Source organism: Drosophila bipectinata, chromosome 3R (genome assembly GCF_030179905.1).
Source record: "Drosophila bipectinata strain 14024-0381.07 chromosome 3R, DbipHiC1v2, whole genome shotgun sequence".
NCBI classification, from domain to species: domain Eukaryota; kingdom Metazoa; phylum Arthropoda; class Insecta; order Diptera; family Drosophilidae; genus Drosophila; species Drosophila bipectinata.
In genome coordinates, this window is record NC_091739.1 from 3409311 (window position 1) to 3429865 (window position 20555).

A 20555-nucleotide genomic window follows, 5' to 3' on the forward strand; every position below is an offset into this window, starting at 1 on the left:
AAAACAGTTTATTTACTATTGAAAAAATTATTAATACTATTTAACTATTTTAAAAACTCGTAGTTTTTACCAACGGTCTACCATCATAGTTCTTGAGAGGAAAACTCTCGTATTGGTAGGTACGTTGAACCAGTCCATGATCCAGAAATTTCAGTTTGCTCAGCGACTGTGCAATGTAATTACTGCGGGTATTATTAAATAAATTATAAAATGTATAAATATAAAGTCTGTTTTAAATGAAACAAACCTGTAATATTGGTAGTCATAGCGAAGGTAACCGGAGAAGGGCTGCAGCTCCAGCCCATCTGGGCAGATTGGGTTTCCATGGAGACTCAAATACTGAAGATTGGGAAATAGCCGCTTGATCAGTCGTGTCGTTGTTGGCAGGTCACTGAACTGGAAATTACAATATTTGACCTGATACCATTTTAAAAACATAAATATTGTTTGTCACCTCATTTTTGTTAAGCATCAGTACTTCCAATTGGGGCAGGGGGCGTGACAATGTCCTTAGATGTGCTTCATGCATGCGATTACTATCCAGAACCAAGTGCCGCAATTGTTCAAACTCGGCTAGCCAGGACAAATCCTTTATACTGTTATGGCTCAAGTCCAATAGCTCTGTATGTCCCGAGTGCTTTCTCACTAGTTCCAATGGCAATGTTCTTAAATTGTTCTGCACCAAAATAAGCTAAACGCGTGGCAAAATAGATACAAGTCGGAGCCTATAATCTGGGTTAGATAAGTAAAGCTAACTTTACCTGACTTTCATTGTCTTGACCGGTTTGCATTTTCATTAAATCAAGGCGACGTTGAGGAAAGTTTTTGAATACCGCACTGGCGATCTTCTCGGGAAGAACTGAAGTAAATGTCTTGTTTTGGCTGCAGTCTATAGCCGAATGCTTTTGTTTTTAAGTTGCCTTTTTAATTTTTGTTTGTACCCTGTAATAACAATTTTTACGAGGGGTATATACCTTAATACTTTAAATTTATGAGAATTAAATTTTATTTATGAGAACCATTTACGTATTGAAGACGGGTTTATAATTAAAAGGATTCTTCTTATCTTAAGACTTGACTGTTTAATAAAAGGGTTGTTCATTTAAATTATCATTGGTATCGTTCCAGTAGTCTTTCAAATGTGAACAAAAGATGTCTGATATTTACGAAAAGCCTTTTCTAAAAAATGGTCTTTCATCTTCTAAAATTCTTTAAACTCATAAATTGGATTCTTAGACCATTTTATGAAACCAAATCTTTTATGCAAGCATTTAACACTCAAAAAAAAACCTTAAAATTATTATTATACAAATTTTTAAAAACTTTTTATTAAGCAAATTTAGAATTTTTCAATAGTATTTTTCTTTTTAATTTAAGTAACAGTTTCTAATACATTAAACATTTTTAATGAGTATTCATAATTCTAAAGATATAAATAAATAAATATAACCTACTCCACGATCTCTTTGTTTGTGTTTAATTTTGTTTGGCTTCTGCTAAGCTTTTTTTCCGTCTGACTTTTTCTTTTAACGCCTGAACTTATTCAAGGTAGAAGAAGAAGAAGAAAGACACGACTGATAAGCTAGCTATCAAGCAAGCTGACATGTAGAGGGCGCCAGCTATTGATCGCACATTAAGTATACGCCAAGTGGTCTCTCGGCGCCAGAGTATATGTACCACACATATGCGGCTCAAATTTTAGTAACGGCCATTTGAAGCGAAGTCCTTCGACTGGCTTTAACCTCTTCAAGTGGGGGGAATTGGTCAAGTGCAGTTGCGCGATGGCGGGAAGGCAGAGGCGATGGGAATCGTGTGATAAGTGCTCCGCAATGGCAAAGTGCTGGTAAATACATTTTTAATTGCCAGCTAGGCGGAGTGGCAAACACAAATGACGGCCCACTGCCTAAAGAGCCCAAAATGAGCAAAACAACAAACAAGAAAAAGACCAAAGCGGCCTGACAAGCGAATTTGTTACTGGCCGCAATGCGATTGACTGAAAATGGCTAACAAATTGCGGGCGGAGGGGCTGCGAGGGGTGGCTGGACAAACTAGTGCCAAACAAAAGGAGATGACAGCGTAAATAAACAAAGCGCAAGATACAAATTGCGGCTCACAGCATTTAGCCGGGCACTTAATTCAATGAAACCGAACCATACGCACTCAAAGATACACACAGGGGCACGTGTGTCTGTGTATTCACGAGATGCGCAGCGGTAAAAGTGATATCGGTGTGATTAGAGGGCTTCAGCTATCTGACAGCTGTCGGTATACATTGCCAAGCCCTTAACCCTACGCTGCACAGAGGAACGTCAGTGACAATATGTTTGCCACTTGCCTTTGTTCGTTAAGCATGTCACTATTATTGTTTCGCCCTACCAGGGCTTACACTCTGCTTTTGTGGCCTGTAATGTTGTGTCTCTATATATAGGCCTTTGATTGCTGCTGCGTCTCAATAGGCATTATAATTCAATGTCAATATTTGGCCACATGTTCAACGCAATTGTTCCACGACTTTGGCTCAAGGTTGGTGAAATTACCACCGAAGGTTTCGAGTCGAGGAATTTTCTTAGACATAAAACCCATTTTATTAGTAACTGTAATTAAATTGTATTTTTACCAGCCACTTTGATGACTAATTCGCAGCACTTACTTATTTGTTTGTATATATTTTGAATGGATTTGGGCCCATCCCCGAAATCCTATTTCGTTCTAGTATTAGCCTCATTAACATTGCCATAGAAACTTCCCCACGGCAACCGCCCAACGCCCACAAGCAACTGAGAGGTCGACAAAAAGTGCTTCACTTGCTCCAATTTTAATTACGAAAAACCCAAGCCGAAGACCGCGTGGGATGGGTAAAGGGACCTCGTTAATTCAGCCAAAATCGAATGACCTTGATAGGTGGTGCGAAAACGTACCAACCTGCCTGTGTTGTCTCTAATTAACGAGATAATCGCCGACGCCGATCGGTATAATCATCATCATTATACTCCTCCGGGGGCAAGCTATTAACTCAATTTGCCGAACGATTTGTCAACGCTATTCAAAAAGGTGGCCCAGAGGAAGCTGCCACATTCGTTTCCCATTTGTCATAATATTTTTGGATGTGGGCTGAAGTGTTTAAATCTATAACATATATCTGCGACCTTTTTTTGGACCATGATTTGCATGTTTTGTTATTAATTTTTCGGGGTTTGCGGTAAAAGTAAAAATTCACTTACTTTGCAGTGTAATGAAATTAAAATGAATTCCAAGAATTCGTTAAATAATTTTATGTGGAAGTCGGATGGAAAAAATCTCGGTTTAATTTGAGATTTTTGAGAGGGGATGGTTTAAATTCAAGATTTTATTGGAGAGATGAGAAACATTTTGAGATGACATAATAATTATATCTATTTTTACAAGTTTTGTGATATCTTTTTCCACTTAACCCACAAAGCTTGCTGGCTTCTCTCTTTCTAATTTTTTGACCTAGCCATTCTTCAGTCTTTGGAGTTTGGAATGCGCCTCTTCACCGCATTGGCCAACTAATCGACTTTTGGCTTCATGTCTCAATGGCAAAACCCCAAAGCTTCTGCCCCGTTTCGTGTTTGGACTTCTTTTTCACCGTTGCCGTGCGTCGTGGCACTTGACTGCAACAAGTGGCAAGTCAAGTGGCGCATCCCCCCGACAACCTCGTCTATTTTTGGGCTGTTCCAATGAAAAAAAGAGCCACAAGGGCACCGGCCAAGACAGAGCCAATGCCACGAGGAGCTGGGATGGGGATCGGGGAAGGAGATCGATGCGAATCGATGGATGAATTATGGCCGGTCAGTGCTACTGCACTGTTGACCTGGTTTCCACATAATTTCGAATCTTCGAATCTGAGGCATCTCCTTCTTTGAGGCACGCCGTCTTTCTTTCTTTTCATGTGAGAGATGCAAAATATTGAAAGTTATGGATTTATAAAAACAACAGATACTAGCTTCGCAAAAATTAATGAATTAAATGATAATGTGTAAAAGAAAACTTGTATATATAATATATATAATTTTTTATATATTTTTTTTTGCGGTCTTTCAGAATTGAGGGTATGGCTGGTACACCAATAAGTGGGCCAGGTAGCATTCCTGCATTCGACACAAAGCTTAGAGGCTTAGATGACAGAGGAGCGCTCGAGAAACTATTAATTAAACTAAGTAGAAAAGTCTGATAATAGTTTTAGTATAATTTGGTTAAGATTCGATTAAGTGATAAAAGGACATTGATTTTATATTTGAGATGGTGATAATGGTTATAATATAGAGATTTCTTATAATATAGAGATGACGAATAAAAATAGATGAACGACTTAATCTCAAATCTCAAAACATTAATTTATAGTACCTTTGAGTAAAGGGTTTTTAAATCTTTTGAAACAGGACTTTAAATAAATCCAAATATTTTCTCTGAGTGGTCGATGCCCGGCTCTCATTTTTAGACCTGAGCCCTTCTTTCTGCTGTCATCGGGTGACTCCTTGGCTTCTTCATCGGTGGCCAAGTGCACCAATTTCCAATTTCCAATCGAATCGATCGGTGACGTAAAGCAACCTTGTTGCCATTATGAACGCCCCCCAGCTTCTCGTTGTCGATCGCGTTGTTTTGGAGTTGTTGTCGCGCTGTTACCGCGTTGTTGTGGCTCTGTAGGTACATGTACTCAACATTTCTCCTCCTCTCTTGGGGCAATGCGTCGGCTGCAATTACGATTAATGATTTTTGTGTGTGGACAGCAAGTGGACAAGTGTCTCGATTCGGTGCGTCGCCGGTTTATTTGCTTTTCAGTCTTTCCCTCGGTGTGTGCACCAAAATCCAATTAAAAAGACCCTCTTCTATTCACTTTAGTTGGGTAGCTGCTGTTTTGTTTTATTATTTATTGTTTCGACTTTGCCTCATTTGTGTCGTTTACTGTTTGGCTTCAATTTGAAAATTGATTTTGATTTTGATTTTGTTACGATTGTTTCGTAATTGTTGTCGTAGGTGTTGAAAGTATTCACTGTTCGCCGACTGACATCGGGTTGACAGATCAGCAGAGGAGGGAGGGACATTATTTAATGAGTTGGCCTTGAGAAGCCCTTCATTTATGATTGTTATTGCTATTATTCAACTGATTGAAGAGTCTATTTATAGATTTTATTTTAAATGTAATAATTAAGAATAGATGCTTTGAATTTTCCAGGCGTATAGCTTATGTTTGGATAGAGATAATATGTATCTACCAGATATGTATTATTTAAAGGATCTCGAAAAGTATGTTTATATGTAATTTAAAAAGTAGGAGAACTTACGTAAGAAACAGTAATATTGATATAACTGTGTGATTTGCCAGACTTAATTTTCTAAAATATTAAATATTTACTAAACTAAAATAAAAAATATCAAATGTTTGTAGTTCCTTGTTCAAAATATTTAATTTAATATTATAAATATTTGTATTGTTGTATTAATGCTAATCCTGGGGAAAAATGGACTATCTCACGCTTGGTTTTTGGGGGAATTACTTGACCCGGCTGGTGAGTTTGGGTTCAAACTGGACACAAAAAAAAAAACAAGTTCCTCGAGGCGTCACATGAATGAAGTTCATCAATGGGACTCTGTCGAGTGTGTAATCGTGGGTCACTTTCGATTTCGAGGCACCGGCTTAAGTACGCTCCAATTGTGAAAATAACACTTGGCGCACTCCATCGAAGGTTGCTGCTGCATCTCTCAGATACGAGATACAAGATACAATGAACAAGATACAAGCGATGAGATGCTCGCACAAGAGTGTTACACAAAACGTTTCAAAGCCCTGGGCGTCGATTCCGATCCCGTTCCGATTAAATCTTGCCCCCACCTGTGAGCCGGGCTTAAATGTAAACTGTAACCCGTGGTCGAAATGGATTTGCAGTTCCAGTTCGAATGCTCTAATTTCTCGCTTGTGAACATCAAAAGGTACACGTGTCGTCGGACTCCTCTCCGTGCTTAGGGGCTTCTCCTCGGTTTTGGCCAAGTTCAAACGCCTCTCTGCGTATCTCTTTTGATGCTTAATTAAATTCATTTTTTCCGTTTACCTTTGGTAATGAGATTTTGAGCACTCGGCGTCGCATCGCACATCGCCATCGTCGAATCATATAAATTGGAGCCGCAGTGACCGACTCAGCATCAGTCGAGCATTGAGCTTCCCCATCACAGCTCCTCCTTCATCGAGCCAAAGGATTACGGCCTTAGTTGAGCATAAAACACAAAAGGGATTTCCGGTTTCCACAATTTCCTAAGGGAGCAATCGCCATGCGTGTCTCGTCGCTGTTCGTTGTTTGTGTCGCCTCCGTTCTGGTGGCCACCACTCTGGCCCGCCCGGAGCCACCATCACCGTACGCAGCCTACCACGGATTACCCCAGCAGCAGAGCCAGCGGGCTTTGCCACTAAACGGTGAGTTGGAAAAGAGTTCAGCCGGATATGTTTATAAATATCAGATATCCGAATCAATGGATAATTTTTTTAAACTGATTGAGTGTGATAAAAAATATTATTTAACGAATAGATTTTCATTTGCATAACCTTTTTATGAATGATACTATTAAATTACTTATTAGTTTTCATAATTTGTTCGGAATTTTTATTTTTGCAATATGAATAACTAAAGACACAAAAACGTATCAGATTTATGATTACCTTTATAAATTAAAATATTTTAATAAATATTATTGAAAAAATTAATTTTAAAATAATTATAATAAATATAATTAATATTAATTTATTTTCACTTCTCCACTTCCAGCTCATCCCGCGGCCCCGCAAATCTACCAATCCCTGCCCCAGGAACAGTCCTTTGCCAACTTCGTGGCTCCCCAGCAGACCTATCTGCCCCCTCAGCCCCAGCTGCAGCAACAGCAGGATGTGATCGAGCCCGTGGCACCCACTGCCGCCGCCGAGCCCCTGAACCCCTACGATGACAGCTACAACATGGCCCACCGCTTGTCGGGAGTCCAGCACGCCAGCGGCTACAACAACGCCCCCCAGGAGACCAAGGTGCACAAGCATATCTACGTCCACGTGCCGCCCAAGGACTTCGAGGAGGAGGATGCCATCCAGACCCGTGTGCACCACCAGCAGGGACCCAAGCAGAAGCACTACAAGATCGTCTTTATCAAGGCGCCATCCGCCCCGGCCATCCGTCCTCCAGTTGTGCCACCACCACCCCAGAACGAGGAGAAGACTCTAATCTATGTGCTGCACAAGAAGCCCGAGCAGGAACAGGACATCATCATCCCGACTCCACCACCCACCAAGCCATCGAAGCCCGAGGTCTACTTCATCAAGTACAAGACCAAGAAGGAGGAGGCTCCCGTCTATGGTCCCCCGCCCGCAGAAATGGAGCCCCGCCAGGCTACCCACGAGGATTTTGTCCCCCTGGCCGAGGTGGCTGATGTCCTGCCCCCTACGACTCTGGCCCCCGAGCCGGAATTAGAGCAGCCCGCTGCCGTCCCCGTCCCCGCTGCCATCTATGGGCCGCCCACAGCCGCGGCATACACCGGAGAAGAGGTGCCCACCACCCTGTCCGCTCCTGCCAACCAGTACCTGCCCCCCGCCACAGCTCCCGCCGCTCTGGCCCCCGTCGAAGAGCCCGTCATGGCGCCTATCGTGGTGGAGGAGCAGCCCGAGCCCCAGCAGCAGCGACAGGCCCACATTCCCGCCACCAGCTACGGTCCTCCCAACCGCTTCTTCCTCAAGAAGCTGAAGTGAGGCCTCGCAGTGAACTGTCTTAGCCAATTTCACAGTTTTTCGTAGTCTAATGTCCATTGGAGGCACTGCCTCCGACTTTCCCTAGCTACCCACTTCCCAATTCACACATCCACACGTGCCACACACACCTTCCACATGCACATCCCGTTGTTTGTTCGTTTGTAACAATTGTTGAATTTGTTTTATTAATGTTGTCTAGATAATAAAATACGAGTTTTTAAAAATATGAAGACTATTGAGATTAATTCAATTTCAAGGATCTATTAATATAAAGGGTTAATCAATTGTTTATATAATATTATTGTTTTTATAATATTATATTGTTTTCCAACTACTTCCTTACAAGCTCCACCACAATGCCATAAATAACCAGAGATCTATAATTACTTTTCCTTTAAACCTAATTACAAAGGAAATAAATCTCCAAAATGTATTTATAAATTCCTACTTTCTTGTTAACATGGCTAATGGCCCACTCCCGGTCTTAATGGAAACCAAAGAGCCCAACGAATTTCTCGTTTCAGTGATTTAATGACGGCTAATGCTGGCCGAATGATAATTGACCTTTTGGCCAAGACATGACCTTGGCGAATTTACAGCCTGCTTAATTGCGTTGCGTTTTGTTAATTTCTGCGGTTGGCCTACTGCTAATGCCTTTCCTCATTGCTTCTTGGCTAAAAATCATAATAATAATAAGAATAACAATGGTGTTGGATTGTATGTAAAGACGGCAACTGGTAGCCGGCAACATGTTGCCATGAGTTTCCCGCCAAAAATAAACACTTGTGATTTGTGCCTGCGCAGAGCAATGTGGCAACATGTTGGCCAACTTGCCACAGGAGGCAGGAGTGCCGAGTTCGGGTGGCTCGTGCCCGTGTTTCGTGGCCGGCTGATCAGTCAGTCGGTCGGGGATTTTCACAAAACTCAGCCGCACATTCAGTTTGCTTTCCGGGCCCGTTCGAGTAGCAACGTTGGTGGGCGTGCTCCTTCACATTCACTCTCGAGTCTTGGTCTCGGTCTCCAAAATGGGTTTAATAAACACATAAAAAACATTTAAAAATAAACCCATTCAAATAAATTCAGCGAGTGACGGGCACGCGAGGCAATAAACAGTGCACAAACACAAAACAAGAAGGAAATTAAGAGAGCAATATAAAACAATCAACAATTATTCAATCGACTGCGACTATTATAAAGTGGCCGGCCACGTTGCGTATACGCAATCCGTAAAAGGAAGTGAGTGCGCGGGGGAGTGTATGGTGCAAAAAGTGAAAATATTCGCATTGTTTAAGTCCATTACATCTGGCAGTGACATTGACAGTGTCATTGTCCATTTTCGTTCTACGAGAGAGCTTCCCAGTTGCATCTCGCTAGGTGAGTTGTTATCCGCTTTATTTACCCGCTAATCAGCTTGTCCTCATCACTGGCATCTGGTCTGTTAATTCTTCCCATTAGCATTCAGCTGCGCTTCACACATTGCCTTCCACCGGGATGGATTTTAGTTTCCAGACACATGACCAGACTTTATAGGGGCACTCTTCTATTGACAATGAGCGTTTCAAAAATTTTGCAAAATGACTGCACGATGTGTCAAAAATGATTTCCCAAAGGCCCCAACGAGGGGGCTGTCACTTCAAATATCGCTTTGTGACCCATTTCAAAATTGTAATTAGAGTAGAAAGTTTTCACATAAGCGGGCTTATTATTCTGTGACTGTGGGTTAAGGGATTACCTGAATTTAATTTTAAATTTTTTCTTAATTTAGGTTTTGCTTTATACATTTTTTTAGCTGTCTTTTAACTGTCTTTTCATTGGAAAAACTCCCAAGTTTCAATTTTTATTCTCAAGAAGCTCTAAAATATTTTCCCGCTTTTGTTGAGAATTTCAAAAGTCTTTTAAAATGAATAAACCTAATAAAATAAATAAAGCGCTACACTTTCATTATAGAGAAACCTTTAATCTCAGATATTGAAGCTAATTCCATGTTTCTTCAAGCTTTTATAAGCTTTCATATAAAAAAGAAAGTTTTGTAATCAATTTGTGTTCGTATTACATTATCCTTATCCCACGCCGGAAATATTATCAATCAGCAGTTTCTTGAACAGCCGGAAAAGCAGCTTAGTTGCAATCGAAAGGCAGGAAAAATATTCATCATACGCAGCGTTGGCACAACTGTCGCCGTAAATATCCCCTGAACTGGACTGTAGTTGGCTTTATCCTCTAACTTGGTCATCCTTTTGCCTTTTGTTAGCAGCAGTGAATGAGCGTGGTGTTGGTTAATTATAAATTATGCAGCACGCAACAGAAATTGAGCTCCTTTTTTATCCTGATGTGTGGGATGCTTTTTTGTTGGATTTTCCTGAAGGTAAGCCAGTCTTTTTTCCCCAGCTTTAATTGCCTGGGTTCGACTGGGGAAAAAGGCTCCTAATTTTTGTTGCTTCTGGTTAAAGCCCTAACAGCGCTGGCACTCTTGGCCCAGTTTATGTGTCGTTTTAATGCCAAAGCGTGTCAGGAGGCTCACATCCATCGAGGGCGGAGATTTATTGCTTGCTTTGACTCGCTTTTATCTGTTTGCCGTCGCTCGGCTGATGCCGATTTCTGTTTATTGATACAGACAATACACTTACCGCGCACTGGCATTTGCATATGTTCCGGAGATAATCAGCGGGCGCTGCCAAAATCAATATTGGTGCAGCGAACACTTGGCCGGTACTAAAATAAACTCACCTAACACCCCTCGTTTCCAGCCTCATGAAAAATCATAATAAATCCAATGTCAGGCCTTCTCGAGCCTTTGGAGCTCATCACTTTTTTTAGCTTACGCTTCCATTTTTTTGACAGCGTATTTGAAATGTGACTTTACAATTGCCGCCACCCACTTGTCACGCCCATTTTATGTGTTTTTCATTTTTTTTGTTTTTATAGAGACTCGAGAAAAAGCGAATTTATGAATTTAAATGGACTGGTTTATGCCAGAAAAGCTTAAAGGCAGTCATGTTGTTGTCATTTATTTCATGTTTCGAATTACTGTCCGAAAAACTCAACAATCTCTATTTACTTTAGAGATTATTTATTCCGGGAAATTGTGACGAGTTTCTGGATTTTTAGTTTGATTATTTTCTGTCATCCTTTGACAATAACTTTCTGATGCGGAAGATGACACGTTTTCCAATCAATCCACAAACACAAAACAACGATTGCTTTTCTGCTTTTAGTTTTCAGAGAGAGAAAAATGTAAACAACATTTTCTAAAATAATAACAAACTATGTTAGTTTGGAAAAGTTACGTTTTTCCTACTTGCATGAATCTCTGAGTTTATTTATGATACACTTCTTCAAACATTAAAGTAGCTTTTGGGGTCTTTATGTTTTCTTTAAACCAATTAGCAATGTCTATTGTTTATAAAAACTTTTCAATTTATCAGAAATTGGCACTTGCTTTTGCTGGAAGGCATTTTTTACTCATTTTTGCATAAATAGCTGAATGCGCGAATTAAAATTCCGAGGCTATTGAAAACTTTCATCAATAGAACAAGCGAAATTGTTTCGGGGCTCATAAAAGCATTTTTTTGGCAAAGGTTTCAGACAGGCGTCGTCGGAGAATTTATCTTGTTTTTTGTACAAAACAAACTATCTACATATATTATTTTTTAAACTTCTTGACGGTGTGTTTTCTTTACTCGAACTTGTTACTATTCGCTGTTCGTCAAAGCACTTCGAATACTGCCAAGAACATGCCAGATAGCCAGAGGAACGATATGACAGCAACAAATTCAATTTGTTTATACTTAAAATACACACAAAACACCAGACCTGGGCGAAACTTTCAACCAGTTGACTGACTGAAGATAAAATAAAATCTTTAAGGTCCGTCGATGTTTATAAAATTGAGTTTTGGAGAATAGAGAACAAGAGCGATGGGTGGGAATTAGGTTTGTGTGCTCATCTCGAAACATAATCCCAAAAACAATCTGCAAGATGCACTTGCATCCTTCAATATGATATTAAAAATTCTTTGACATAAAGTTTGCGCCTTAGACAAGACCGGGAGAACCAAAAAAGTTTGTTGTCATTCCGAAGACTTTTTTATTGCATTTTTGATTTAAGATGGAGAACAGGATGGAGAATTATTCATAGCAGACTGTGTTGGGTTTGGCTTACAGGCTGGTGTGAACTTTATGCAAATGATTCCGTAAATAGACGGAAAATAAATACCCTAGCACGACAGGCATTTTCCGAACGATTTCGGGACTTGCAATATTTATTCGGAATATTTATTCAACGTATTAAAAATCTTTCCCCCGGGCACTTTGTTACGGGCGCTGTTGAATTATCCAAATAAGCTTCGAATTTGCACATAAGAGTCTTTGTCCGCCTTAAGTGATTCGCAGAATTCAAATTTCCTTTGGATTTTTTCGGCATTGTTCTTTGGACGAAAGGCGCAAAAGTGACTGGAAGTGTTCATGCATGTGGAAAGCCCAATCTGCTTGGGGCAACCATTTTTTTGTTCCTGGGGCACCCGCTCTCTGAAATCCTTTGTCCACACGTGCCGCCGAGCGATGGCAGCCGAAACGATAATAAAATGTAATCAAAAATTAATTCAACCAAATTTGGCATTTTATGTGTGAGTTTCGCAATGCGACAAAACGGAGGTTGGGGGCGAGAAAGCCGGCTTTGCACTTGTCCTCTATGGCATGCTTTAATTTCCATGGAAGTTCAGCCAGGCCGAAAATAAAATTCCCATACGAGGTATCATTGGCCTTTGACATTGGCCAGCTCTGTGAATTATTTCAGCTGTTGTATAATAGAAATGGGGCGTTTTCATTATGTAAGACAACTGGACCGCTTAAATGGGCTTCAAGTCCTTCTTTTGTGTTTATTAGATCCGAAAACGCACTGGGAGAATATTTTATGACCTTTTCTACACAAAAAGTTATTCATTTTAGCCACAAAATTGCCATAATAATATTGTACAATTAGTAAGAAAAACTATATATACTTATATATTATTAATAATAGAGACAAAATTAATTGAATAATTTTATTTATTTATTTGAGTCTTTATTGTGTGATATTTTAAGTGTTTACTCTACTTTTATGACATCAAAAATTAGAAAATAAAATCATGAATAATTTTAACAATAGAAAAGAATATTCTAAACAATTTTCGAGTTATGTTAAATAATAATAGTTCTCTTAAGTATCCTCTTAATTTTTTTCGATACTTGTATAATTTATCGTATGTACTATATACTTTTATAAGTTATAACTCTTACAGTTAAAAATTCAAACTACCATTTTAACCTAATCGCACCGTTCAAACTTTTTAAGTCATTTTCCGAAAACAAAATAAAAACTAGTCTTTAATGGAGGTCAACTCCCCAAGATGCGACAATTGTTGACACTTTTTAGTTGGCACACTTGCTACCATTTAGCCAGCAAGCAGCCCGAGGAGTCGTATCATTAGCCCTGACCAAGAGCGTATTTTTTTTCGTTTGAACCTTTAGGGCCATTTGGGAAACGACCCACTAAGGACATTGGGGAATGCGTGTTTGAAATTTTTTAGCCAACAGTCGGGCAAAGAGTTCTTTTGAACAACAAACGGAATATTTATTGCTACCAAAGTGGACGAATGCTTGCGATATTTGCTCACCCCATGAGTCCAACCACAACACACGAGCTGCGTGAAAGGGTTTTCCATTTCCATTTAGCCAGCAATCGGAGAAAATCGAGCGAAAACCCAAAAAATGTTAACAACAATCCGGTAAACGATATCGTAACAGTTTTGTATTTTAATAAATTAACGTTCCTTTCGGGCTTAAAGGCTAAGGACTAAAAGCTTTAAGGACGGCTCGTCAGCTTTGGGTAAGTAAAGTGAATAATGAGCCCTAAGGCGACTGGCAGATGATGTGCCATATGTTCTACCTCATTTCCCGACACGTCTAAGCCCTTTGACCTTCACAAACAAAGGCAACGAAAGCCCGGGGGGATTTCCCCAGTAGTATGATAATTCGCTAGTTGTTGCAGAAACTCAAGCGGAAGCCCAAGCTCGAACAAGTGATGAAAATATGGTAATCAGTTGACACAAAAGTGTGAACCGGAGCATTCCTTACTAATAGATTTTCTAATTGTAAAAAAATCCTTTTGGGTTTTGGGTCGAACCTGGCACAATATCTTTTGTTTGCTGCAAAAAATATTAGTTATTCTGTTTACACTTGTCACTCAAAACTAAATTCCATTACCTTGTTAAGATAAAACACTATCTCTCTACAATTATTCTAATGGAGTTGCTTTATAAAAGCAACTGGAACTGTTGGGTTGCAAATTCAGTAAAAAATGAAATTGCAACGCGTTTGGATATTTTGCCATGGTGAGCCAGGACACCACCAAGGAAAAAGCAACCAGTGACTAATTATTTTTAACCCGCTGTAGTGGTTTTAATTTCCCTGGTCTCTCCATCCTTGACGGAAGTTATCCGAGATTCAAAAATGTGCCAGGAAGGCTCCTTGGAAGCTGATCCCGAGGACTGTGGCAGCTATTTCCAATGCCTGGATGAGGAGCATTTACACTTGACTTGTCCCGAAGGCACCTACTTCGAGGACAACAACCAAGTTTGTGTGGTGGATGAGCTGAAAATTTGTCCAGAAAATGCGCCAAGGTCTTGCATAGAGGGTCAAGTGGATCAAGACTCGGATAACTGCGCCGGCTATCTGGAGTGTGTGAATGGAGTGATTGTAAAGGAAAAGTGTCCCAGCGGTAGTTACTTTAATACCGTTCTATCCCTCTGTGTTATGGATGAAAATGGTGTTTGTGCGAATGCCACAAGTCAGTGTACCGATGGCACAGTATCTGCCGATCCCAATGACTGTGCCGGTTATTTGAATTGTGTGAATGGAAGTCCCGAGTCCAAAAAGTGTCCCACTGGCAGCTACTTCGAACCCGTTTACAAGACCTGCATTATAGACACCAACGGGGTCTGTGTGCAACCGCCGGTTATCTGTGTCGAGGGGGAAGTAAAACTGGACCCCAATAACTGTGCAGGATACTTGAAGTGCGTTAATGGAGAACAAATTGAGGAACTCTGTCCAAGTGGTTCTTACTTCAATGTCAAGCTGCTGTCTTGTATGGTGGACACTGAGGGTGTCTGCCTTATAAGAAGTTTTAAAAACCTTTGTGCAAAATGATTGTGATTTGGAAATCTAAAGTGCGATTTTGTCAAATTTTGAAACGATAATGATCCAGTGTATGTTAAAAAAAGAATCTATTGAATGAAAAGGCGAAAGTGCCACTATCGATCACCAGGGAAGACAAGCGATTGGACATGAATAATAAATAAACTCGCACGATAAGTTACCAGTCATAAAATTAAATTAATTGGGAAGTTGCCATTTGGGTACTGGGACTTTTGGCCAAGTTCTTTATGGAGGCCATTCAATGGCAGCAGTGACTGGTGATAATGCGATAAGGAAAGTTTTGTACTCGCCACCAGTATAATCTGTCTCAGTGCTAATCGAGCCCATCTGGAACTGATTAGACAATAATTTAACGAGGATGTTGATTCGTCGGATGTGAGTCAGTCGATTTGGTGCGTCAGTTTTGGGTGGGTAGAAGAACATCGAAGACCCAGGTCGGTAATTAAAAGCAAGGGGTTCCTTTAGCCCGCCCCTTTTATGTTCTAGGGTTTTATTGGAAATGCGATATTGGTTTGGACTTTATTGCAAACTTTTCCGCGCTCAGTTGGCGGGGACTTCAGCTACGGAATGTTTTTGGTTATTGATTTACTTCTCGACTTTAACGTTGACCAGAAATACGTTGAAAATGAAAATGTTTTTGGAACTGCTAGGTGGTTTCTTGTCGTCGTCGGGGGGTGAGCTGGTCGTGGTCGTATCGGGAACGATAGTTGTAGTGGTGGGCTCCTCAGTGGTCGTGGTGACGGTTGGAGTATCTGGAACGACGGTTGTGGTGGTGGGTTCCTCAGTAGTTGTGGGGACGGTTGGAGCCTCTGGGACGACGGTTGTGGTGGTGGGTTCCTCAGTGGTTGTGGTGACGGTAGGAGTCTCTGGAACTACGGTTGTGGTGGTGAGCTCCTCAGTGGTTGTGGTGACGGTTGGAGTCTCTGGAACGATGGTTGAGGTCGTGGGTACCTCTTCCGGTTCTCCGGTAGTCGAGTCGTCGTCATTGCCTCCGGGAGTCTCTGTAGTCTCATCATCTTCTGCGCCGGTGGTCTCTTCTCCATCTCCAGGGGCAACAGTTGTCTCAACTTCTTCTGGGGTAGCTGTGGTTTCCTCACCTCCAGGAACAGCAGTAGTTTCTTCGCCACTTGACCCATCAGTAGTCTCCTCTTCCCCAGGAGTAGCTGTTGTTTCTTCTCCTCCAGGAGAATCAGTGGTCTCCTTTCCTCCTGAACCTTCTGTAGTCTCCTCACCTCCTGGTGCAGCAGTAGATTCTTCACCACTCGAAGCCTCTGTAGTCTCCTCATCTACAGGAGCAGCAGTTGTTTCTTCTCCACTGGAACCTGCAGTAGTCTCTTCTCCTCCAGGAGCAGCAGTGGTCTCTTCACCTCCTGATCCTTCTGTTGTCTCCTCACCTCCGGGAGCAGCTGTAGTTTCCTCACCTCCAGGGGCAGCAGAGGTCTCATCACCTCCGGGAGCAGCAGTAGTTTCTTCACCTCCAGGAGCAGCCGTAGTTTCCTCTCCACCCGACCCCTCAGTGGTTTCCTCACCTCCATTTTCCTTGGGAGTTGTAGTGACCTCCGGAGAAGCAGTAGTCTCATCCGCCTTCTCGCCAAAGCCATATGGAGATTCCTTGTTAACCGGGACGTAGAAGATGCCCTCGGCAATAACGGAGTTCACAAAGGCTCCCATCTTAACTGTGCTGAACTGATCTCCGCAAGAGTTCTTGTTGGCCTGCTGGTAGGTCTCGCACCTCTTCGAGGGGAAGTTGTTCCACAGCAGCGCCTCCGAATAGTAGAGAACTGCGCGGGTGTGCGAGCAGCTGCCGGTGATGTCGATTCCACAGCCAGGCTGAGACTTGCCACCGTTCATGTAGAAGTCTGCCTGTCCGATGGTCTTGGTGAAGCCCAAGGTACCGCCATTGGTGTGGATGGCCTCCACGTACTGGGCATCATCGCTGGCCAGACGTTTCTCGGTGTTCGTGTAACTAATCAGTGGGGAGGCGGGATCCAAGCCCACCACTTTGCCGACCTTTCCGCTAGCCACATTCTTGGCCGTGAAGCCAGCAACATGGGCGCCCAGACTAAAGCCAACCACTTCCAAGTTGTCCAGGTTCAGGTTTTTGTTCTCCACCAGGAAATCCACAAGGTCGGCAACTTTCTTGCCAGCTCCTGGGGCTCCGGCCACAGAAGAGGCGTACTCCAACGATCTGCCACGAGCCCAGTCCACGGCAATCATGTTGTAGTCTCCGTACTGGAACCAGGCGTTGGCTATTCTGGTGTTGACTCCATCTTTGTAGTTGGAATTCCAGCCATGGATGGTTATCCTGTGAAGGTAATTTAATTATTGATTTGATATTGCATTTTTTTTTTGGGAAGAAGTTACCTGGTGGGATTTTCGGGATTGAAGTTGGAAGCATCAATTGAGGCCTGGGTGGCCTTGATCTCTTGTCCTGCAGTGGGGTTTGTCCGAGTGTACAAGTAAAACTTCACAGTGTTGGTCGACAAACGACCTTCCAGTGCCGTCTCGTAAGAAGCCACCTCGCGTTCTCCTTCCGACTTGGTGACCCATTTCAGACCGCCAGCTACTTGGGGCACATACCAGCCGTTGAGGCCATGAACTCGCAGCGAAATTTCATTGACCGGCCAGGCACTAGCTAGAATAATTGGGATATTTCCATGTTATTTCTGTTGAAAAGTCCGAGTTTAAGGGTAAAGTACCAGCTATCACGCAGCCCAATACTAGGAAGCACAATCTCATCGTGAGACTTTTATTGGAATGGTTTATTAAACGCACCTGTAGCTGCTATTTATACCTTTCCTTCTTGAATGGAAACCAAAACCTGCGCAACAACGCTAGTGACAAGTGATTAGATCATTTCTAATCAGTTAGATTTAAATCCAGTGGCAAAAAGCTCACCGAATGTTCCTATCAAGCCTAATTCATTTTCCAGGAAATTACTTTCCTCTTTTGAATGATTACCGAATTTCCCCGAAACAATTTCAAGCAATTACATTTTGGAGATTTTTTTGTAAATAGAATAATTTTTTTAAAGGCGTTTTGGAACTTAAAAACCCAATCTAAAGTTCCTTACTTTTGATACAAAGCGATATGTTTGAATCAGTTTATATTCGAATTTCGAATCTGCCTTAATAAAATACGTTATTTTGAAAAGTAAAATTCTTTAACGATAGAGATCGGATAATATTATACTTGTATTGGGAGTGGTTTTTAAAATAACTAACTATCTAAAATAATAAAAATATTAATACTTTTTTTATAAAAGTTTTTTGTATTTTTTAATGATCATAATAATGAATATCTTTTGCCCCGAATACCCTTAACAAATAACCAATTAAAGCTTTTTTAAAATTGCTTTGGCTCACAGAGCTTTTACTCAATTTATTAACTTGGCTGAAACGGCTTTAGTTGCCCATTCCGTAGGGAGCTTCGCTACGGACGGGAACGTAGTAGTCTCCGGCCACCATGTAGGCGTTGGAGGTGGCGCCCATGCGGACGGAGCTGTAGGAGCTGCCACAGGTCTTGGAGACGGCCTCCTCGTAGTCACCACACTTCATAGTGGGGAAGTTGTTTTGCTGGACGGACTCGGCATAGTAGATGACGGAGCGGCTGTGGGCACAGGAACCGGTCAGATCAACGCCGCAGCCTGGCTGGCTTTTGCCGCCGTTGGGGTAGAAGGCACCCTTGCCGATGGGCTTCAGGAAACCGAGGGTTCCTCCGTTGGTCTGGATGGACTCCACGTACCAGGCATCGGTGGAGCTCAAGCGCTTGTTGGGGGAGTCGTAGCTGAAGAGGGGCAGGGCGGGGTCCAGGCCAATGATGGTGTGCACCTGGCCGTTCTTCACGTTCTTGCCGGCATAGCCCGAGACATGGGCGCCCAGGCTGTGGCCAATGATCATGGTGTTGTCCAGGCTGAGTCCGTGGTTGTTGCGCAAGAAGTTGATTAGGTCGGCCACCTGCTCACCTACTCCGGGGACGGCCACCACCGAGGAGGCGTAGTCGACGGACCGGGCGCGTCCCCAGTCGACGGCGATCATGTTCATGTCTCCATGGGAGAACCAGGCGTCGCGAACTCCGTAGTTAATGAACTCGTCCTTGCTAGAAGACCAGCCGTGGATGGTGAAGCGGGTGGGATTGTTGGGGTTGAAGTGGGAGCCGGAAATGGAGGCGGAGGTTGCCTTAATTTCCTGAGGGTTGTCACGGTTCGAGTGGGTGTAGAGGTAAAAGGTCACGGGGTTAAGGACGCTGCGTCCCTCCTTGCGGCTGCTGGCCTCCAGGAAGGCCTCGGCCACCTCGCGGTCCATCCACTCCAGGCTGCCATCGACCTGGGGGACGTACCATCCATTCTCACCATTCTCGCGGATCTCAACGGCATTAGCTGAGGATTTATATTTAAAATTATTAAATATTCATAGTTAGATAAAAGAGGGTTTCTTTTGGGCTAAGCTTTTTCTTCATTTTAAAATAAATTATAGGCTGTACAAATATTTAAAGGTCAATCTGAATAATTCAAATATGACTTAAGATTCACATCATCAAAGAATGTAAATACCCCTTATAAAAAGGAAGTGCAATGGAAGTGCAATTACGACGCCATAGAACTGTGATTAATGCTTAGTACCCCAAATATAAAATGTAATATTTTACTTATCCACTCACCCGCCAGGACACAGAAGGCCAGGGCCAAAAGCAGTTTCATCATTGTAGCAAAGTCGACTCCAACTAACAATCTGGCGATGGCATGGGGTCGCTTTTATATATGAGACTCCATGGTCCGATGTTCCGATGGAATCTTCGAAACATTGGAGCACCCCACTCGAGATAGGGCCAATGGATGGCCATTCGGACACTCGGACCACGCCGATTCGATAAGGACGTTGTGGTCGGAAAGTCGAGGGGCGGAGCATGTGTTCCGGCAATCGGGCCTAAGTAGAATGTCCATCTTTCGTTTAATTTGATTGAATTCGATTTGATATTTTCGGCCGCGTGGCCCTTCTCGAGTGGTTCACGTTTCAGATAAAGTTCTGCTATGACTGACGTCTTATTTAATCATCGTTACTATTATCTGCCTGTGCCCAGATACTTTATCAGTTTGATATTCTTTTTATCAATTCTTTGTTCGCACATCGCAGGTCCATTGGTATTTCAATATCTTATTAAATGTTGTAACTAGAAAATAGTCATAATCAAGATCGCAAAAAGGGGCTGATTTCATAGTTATTGGAAACTAATTATAATACTTATATCATACATATATGTTGAAAACAAGTTTCAGTTTTTGTATTTTCTTAATCTTTGAGTGTTTAAAAACAAAACAAAATCTTAAGATTTAAATAGATGTTTTTATGACAGCTTTATCTACCAATAATACTCTACCAATACGTCAATTCTAATCAAAAGACATTCTTTGGGGAATTGGAATGTCTATAGTATATCATACCTATAGACAAAGTATCTATATAGTCCTAATCATTATGAATGGCGATTTGCATTTTAAAATAGACTTACCAGGTGGACTACCTTGATATTGAAAATAATAGAAAACACTTGGCCTTAATCATTGTGAGTGATTAGACCCCCTGGACGCCACAATCCCTGTATAGATAAACTGACAGAACTAA

At 41.9% G+C, this 20555-nt stretch overlaps 6 protein-coding genes across 9 annotated transcripts in view; 3 read left to right on the plus strand and 3 right to left on the minus strand.

Annotated features, from left to right (window-relative positions):
• Nucleotides 1-2: 2 nt before the first annotated feature.
• On the minus strand, nucleotides 3-10593 carry LOC108128042 (leucine-rich melanocyte differentiation-associated protein). The gene is made up of 5 exons (XM_017245407.3): nucleotides 10469-10593; nucleotides 762-942; nucleotides 455-691; nucleotides 248-396; nucleotides 3-182 (listed from the first exon to the last, which is right to left on the minus strand). Exons 2-5 carry the CDS (start codon nucleotides 795-797, stop codon nucleotides 50-52), a joined length of 555 nt encoding a protein of 184 aa, XP_017100896.3. The 5' UTR covers nucleotides 798-942; nucleotides 10469-10593; the 3' UTR covers nucleotides 3-49.
• On the plus strand, nucleotides 6145-7971 carry TwdlC (TweedleC). The gene is made up of 2 exons (XM_017245368.2): nucleotides 6145-6427; nucleotides 6777-7971. Exons 1-2 carry the CDS (start codon nucleotides 6286-6288, stop codon nucleotides 7739-7741), a joined length of 1107 nt encoding a protein of 368 aa, XP_017100857.2. The 5' UTR covers nucleotides 6145-6285; the 3' UTR covers nucleotides 7742-7971.
• Nucleotides 8658-20555, plus strand: part of RYa-R (RYamide receptor) — a 58235-nt gene continuing 46337 nt past the window's right edge. For both annotated transcript variants that reach the window (XM_017245516.3, XM_017245517.3), the window contains exon 1: nucleotides 8658-9115. The gene's annotated coding sequence lies outside the window, so the exon portion shown is untranslated. The remainder of the gene's footprint in view (nucleotides 9116-20555) is intronic.
• Nucleotides 13069-15090, plus strand: LOC108128126 (peritrophin-44). Of its 3 annotated transcripts, XM_070281310.1 has the most exons (3): nucleotides 13069-13505; nucleotides 13566-13606; nucleotides 14174-15090. In XM_070281310.1, the coding sequence occupies exons 1-3, from the start codon at nucleotides 13489-13491 to the stop codon at nucleotides 14923-14925; spliced, it is 810 nt and encodes a 269-aa protein (XP_070137411.1). In that variant the 5' UTR covers nucleotides 13069-13488; the 3' UTR covers nucleotides 14926-15090. The 3 variants fall into 3 exon arrangements, with proteins under 3 accessions (XP_070137411.1, XP_070137412.1, XP_017101012.2); XM_070281311.1 differs by lacking the exons at nucleotides 13069-13505; nucleotides 13566-13606 and adding an exon at nucleotides 13641-13812; XM_017245523.3 differs by lacking the exons at nucleotides 13069-13505; nucleotides 13566-13606 and adding an exon at nucleotides 13924-14111.
• LOC108128118 (uncharacterized) lies at nucleotides 15391-17714 on the minus strand. Its single transcript, XM_017245515.2, has 3 exons — nucleotides 17634-17714; nucleotides 17299-17569; nucleotides 15391-17239 (listed from the first exon to the last, which is right to left on the minus strand). Exons 1-3 carry the CDS (start codon nucleotides 17671-17673, stop codon nucleotides 15520-15522), a joined length of 2031 nt encoding a protein of 676 aa, XP_017101004.2. The 5' UTR covers nucleotides 17674-17714; the 3' UTR covers nucleotides 15391-15519.
• LOC108128122 (phospholipase A1) lies at nucleotides 18276-19655 on the minus strand. The gene is made up of 2 exons (XM_017245520.3): nucleotides 19594-19655; nucleotides 18276-19312 (listed from the first exon to the last, which is right to left on the minus strand). Exons 1-2 carry the CDS (start codon nucleotides 19634-19636, stop codon nucleotides 18339-18341), a joined length of 1017 nt encoding a protein of 338 aa, XP_017101009.1. The 5' UTR covers nucleotides 19637-19655; the 3' UTR covers nucleotides 18276-18338.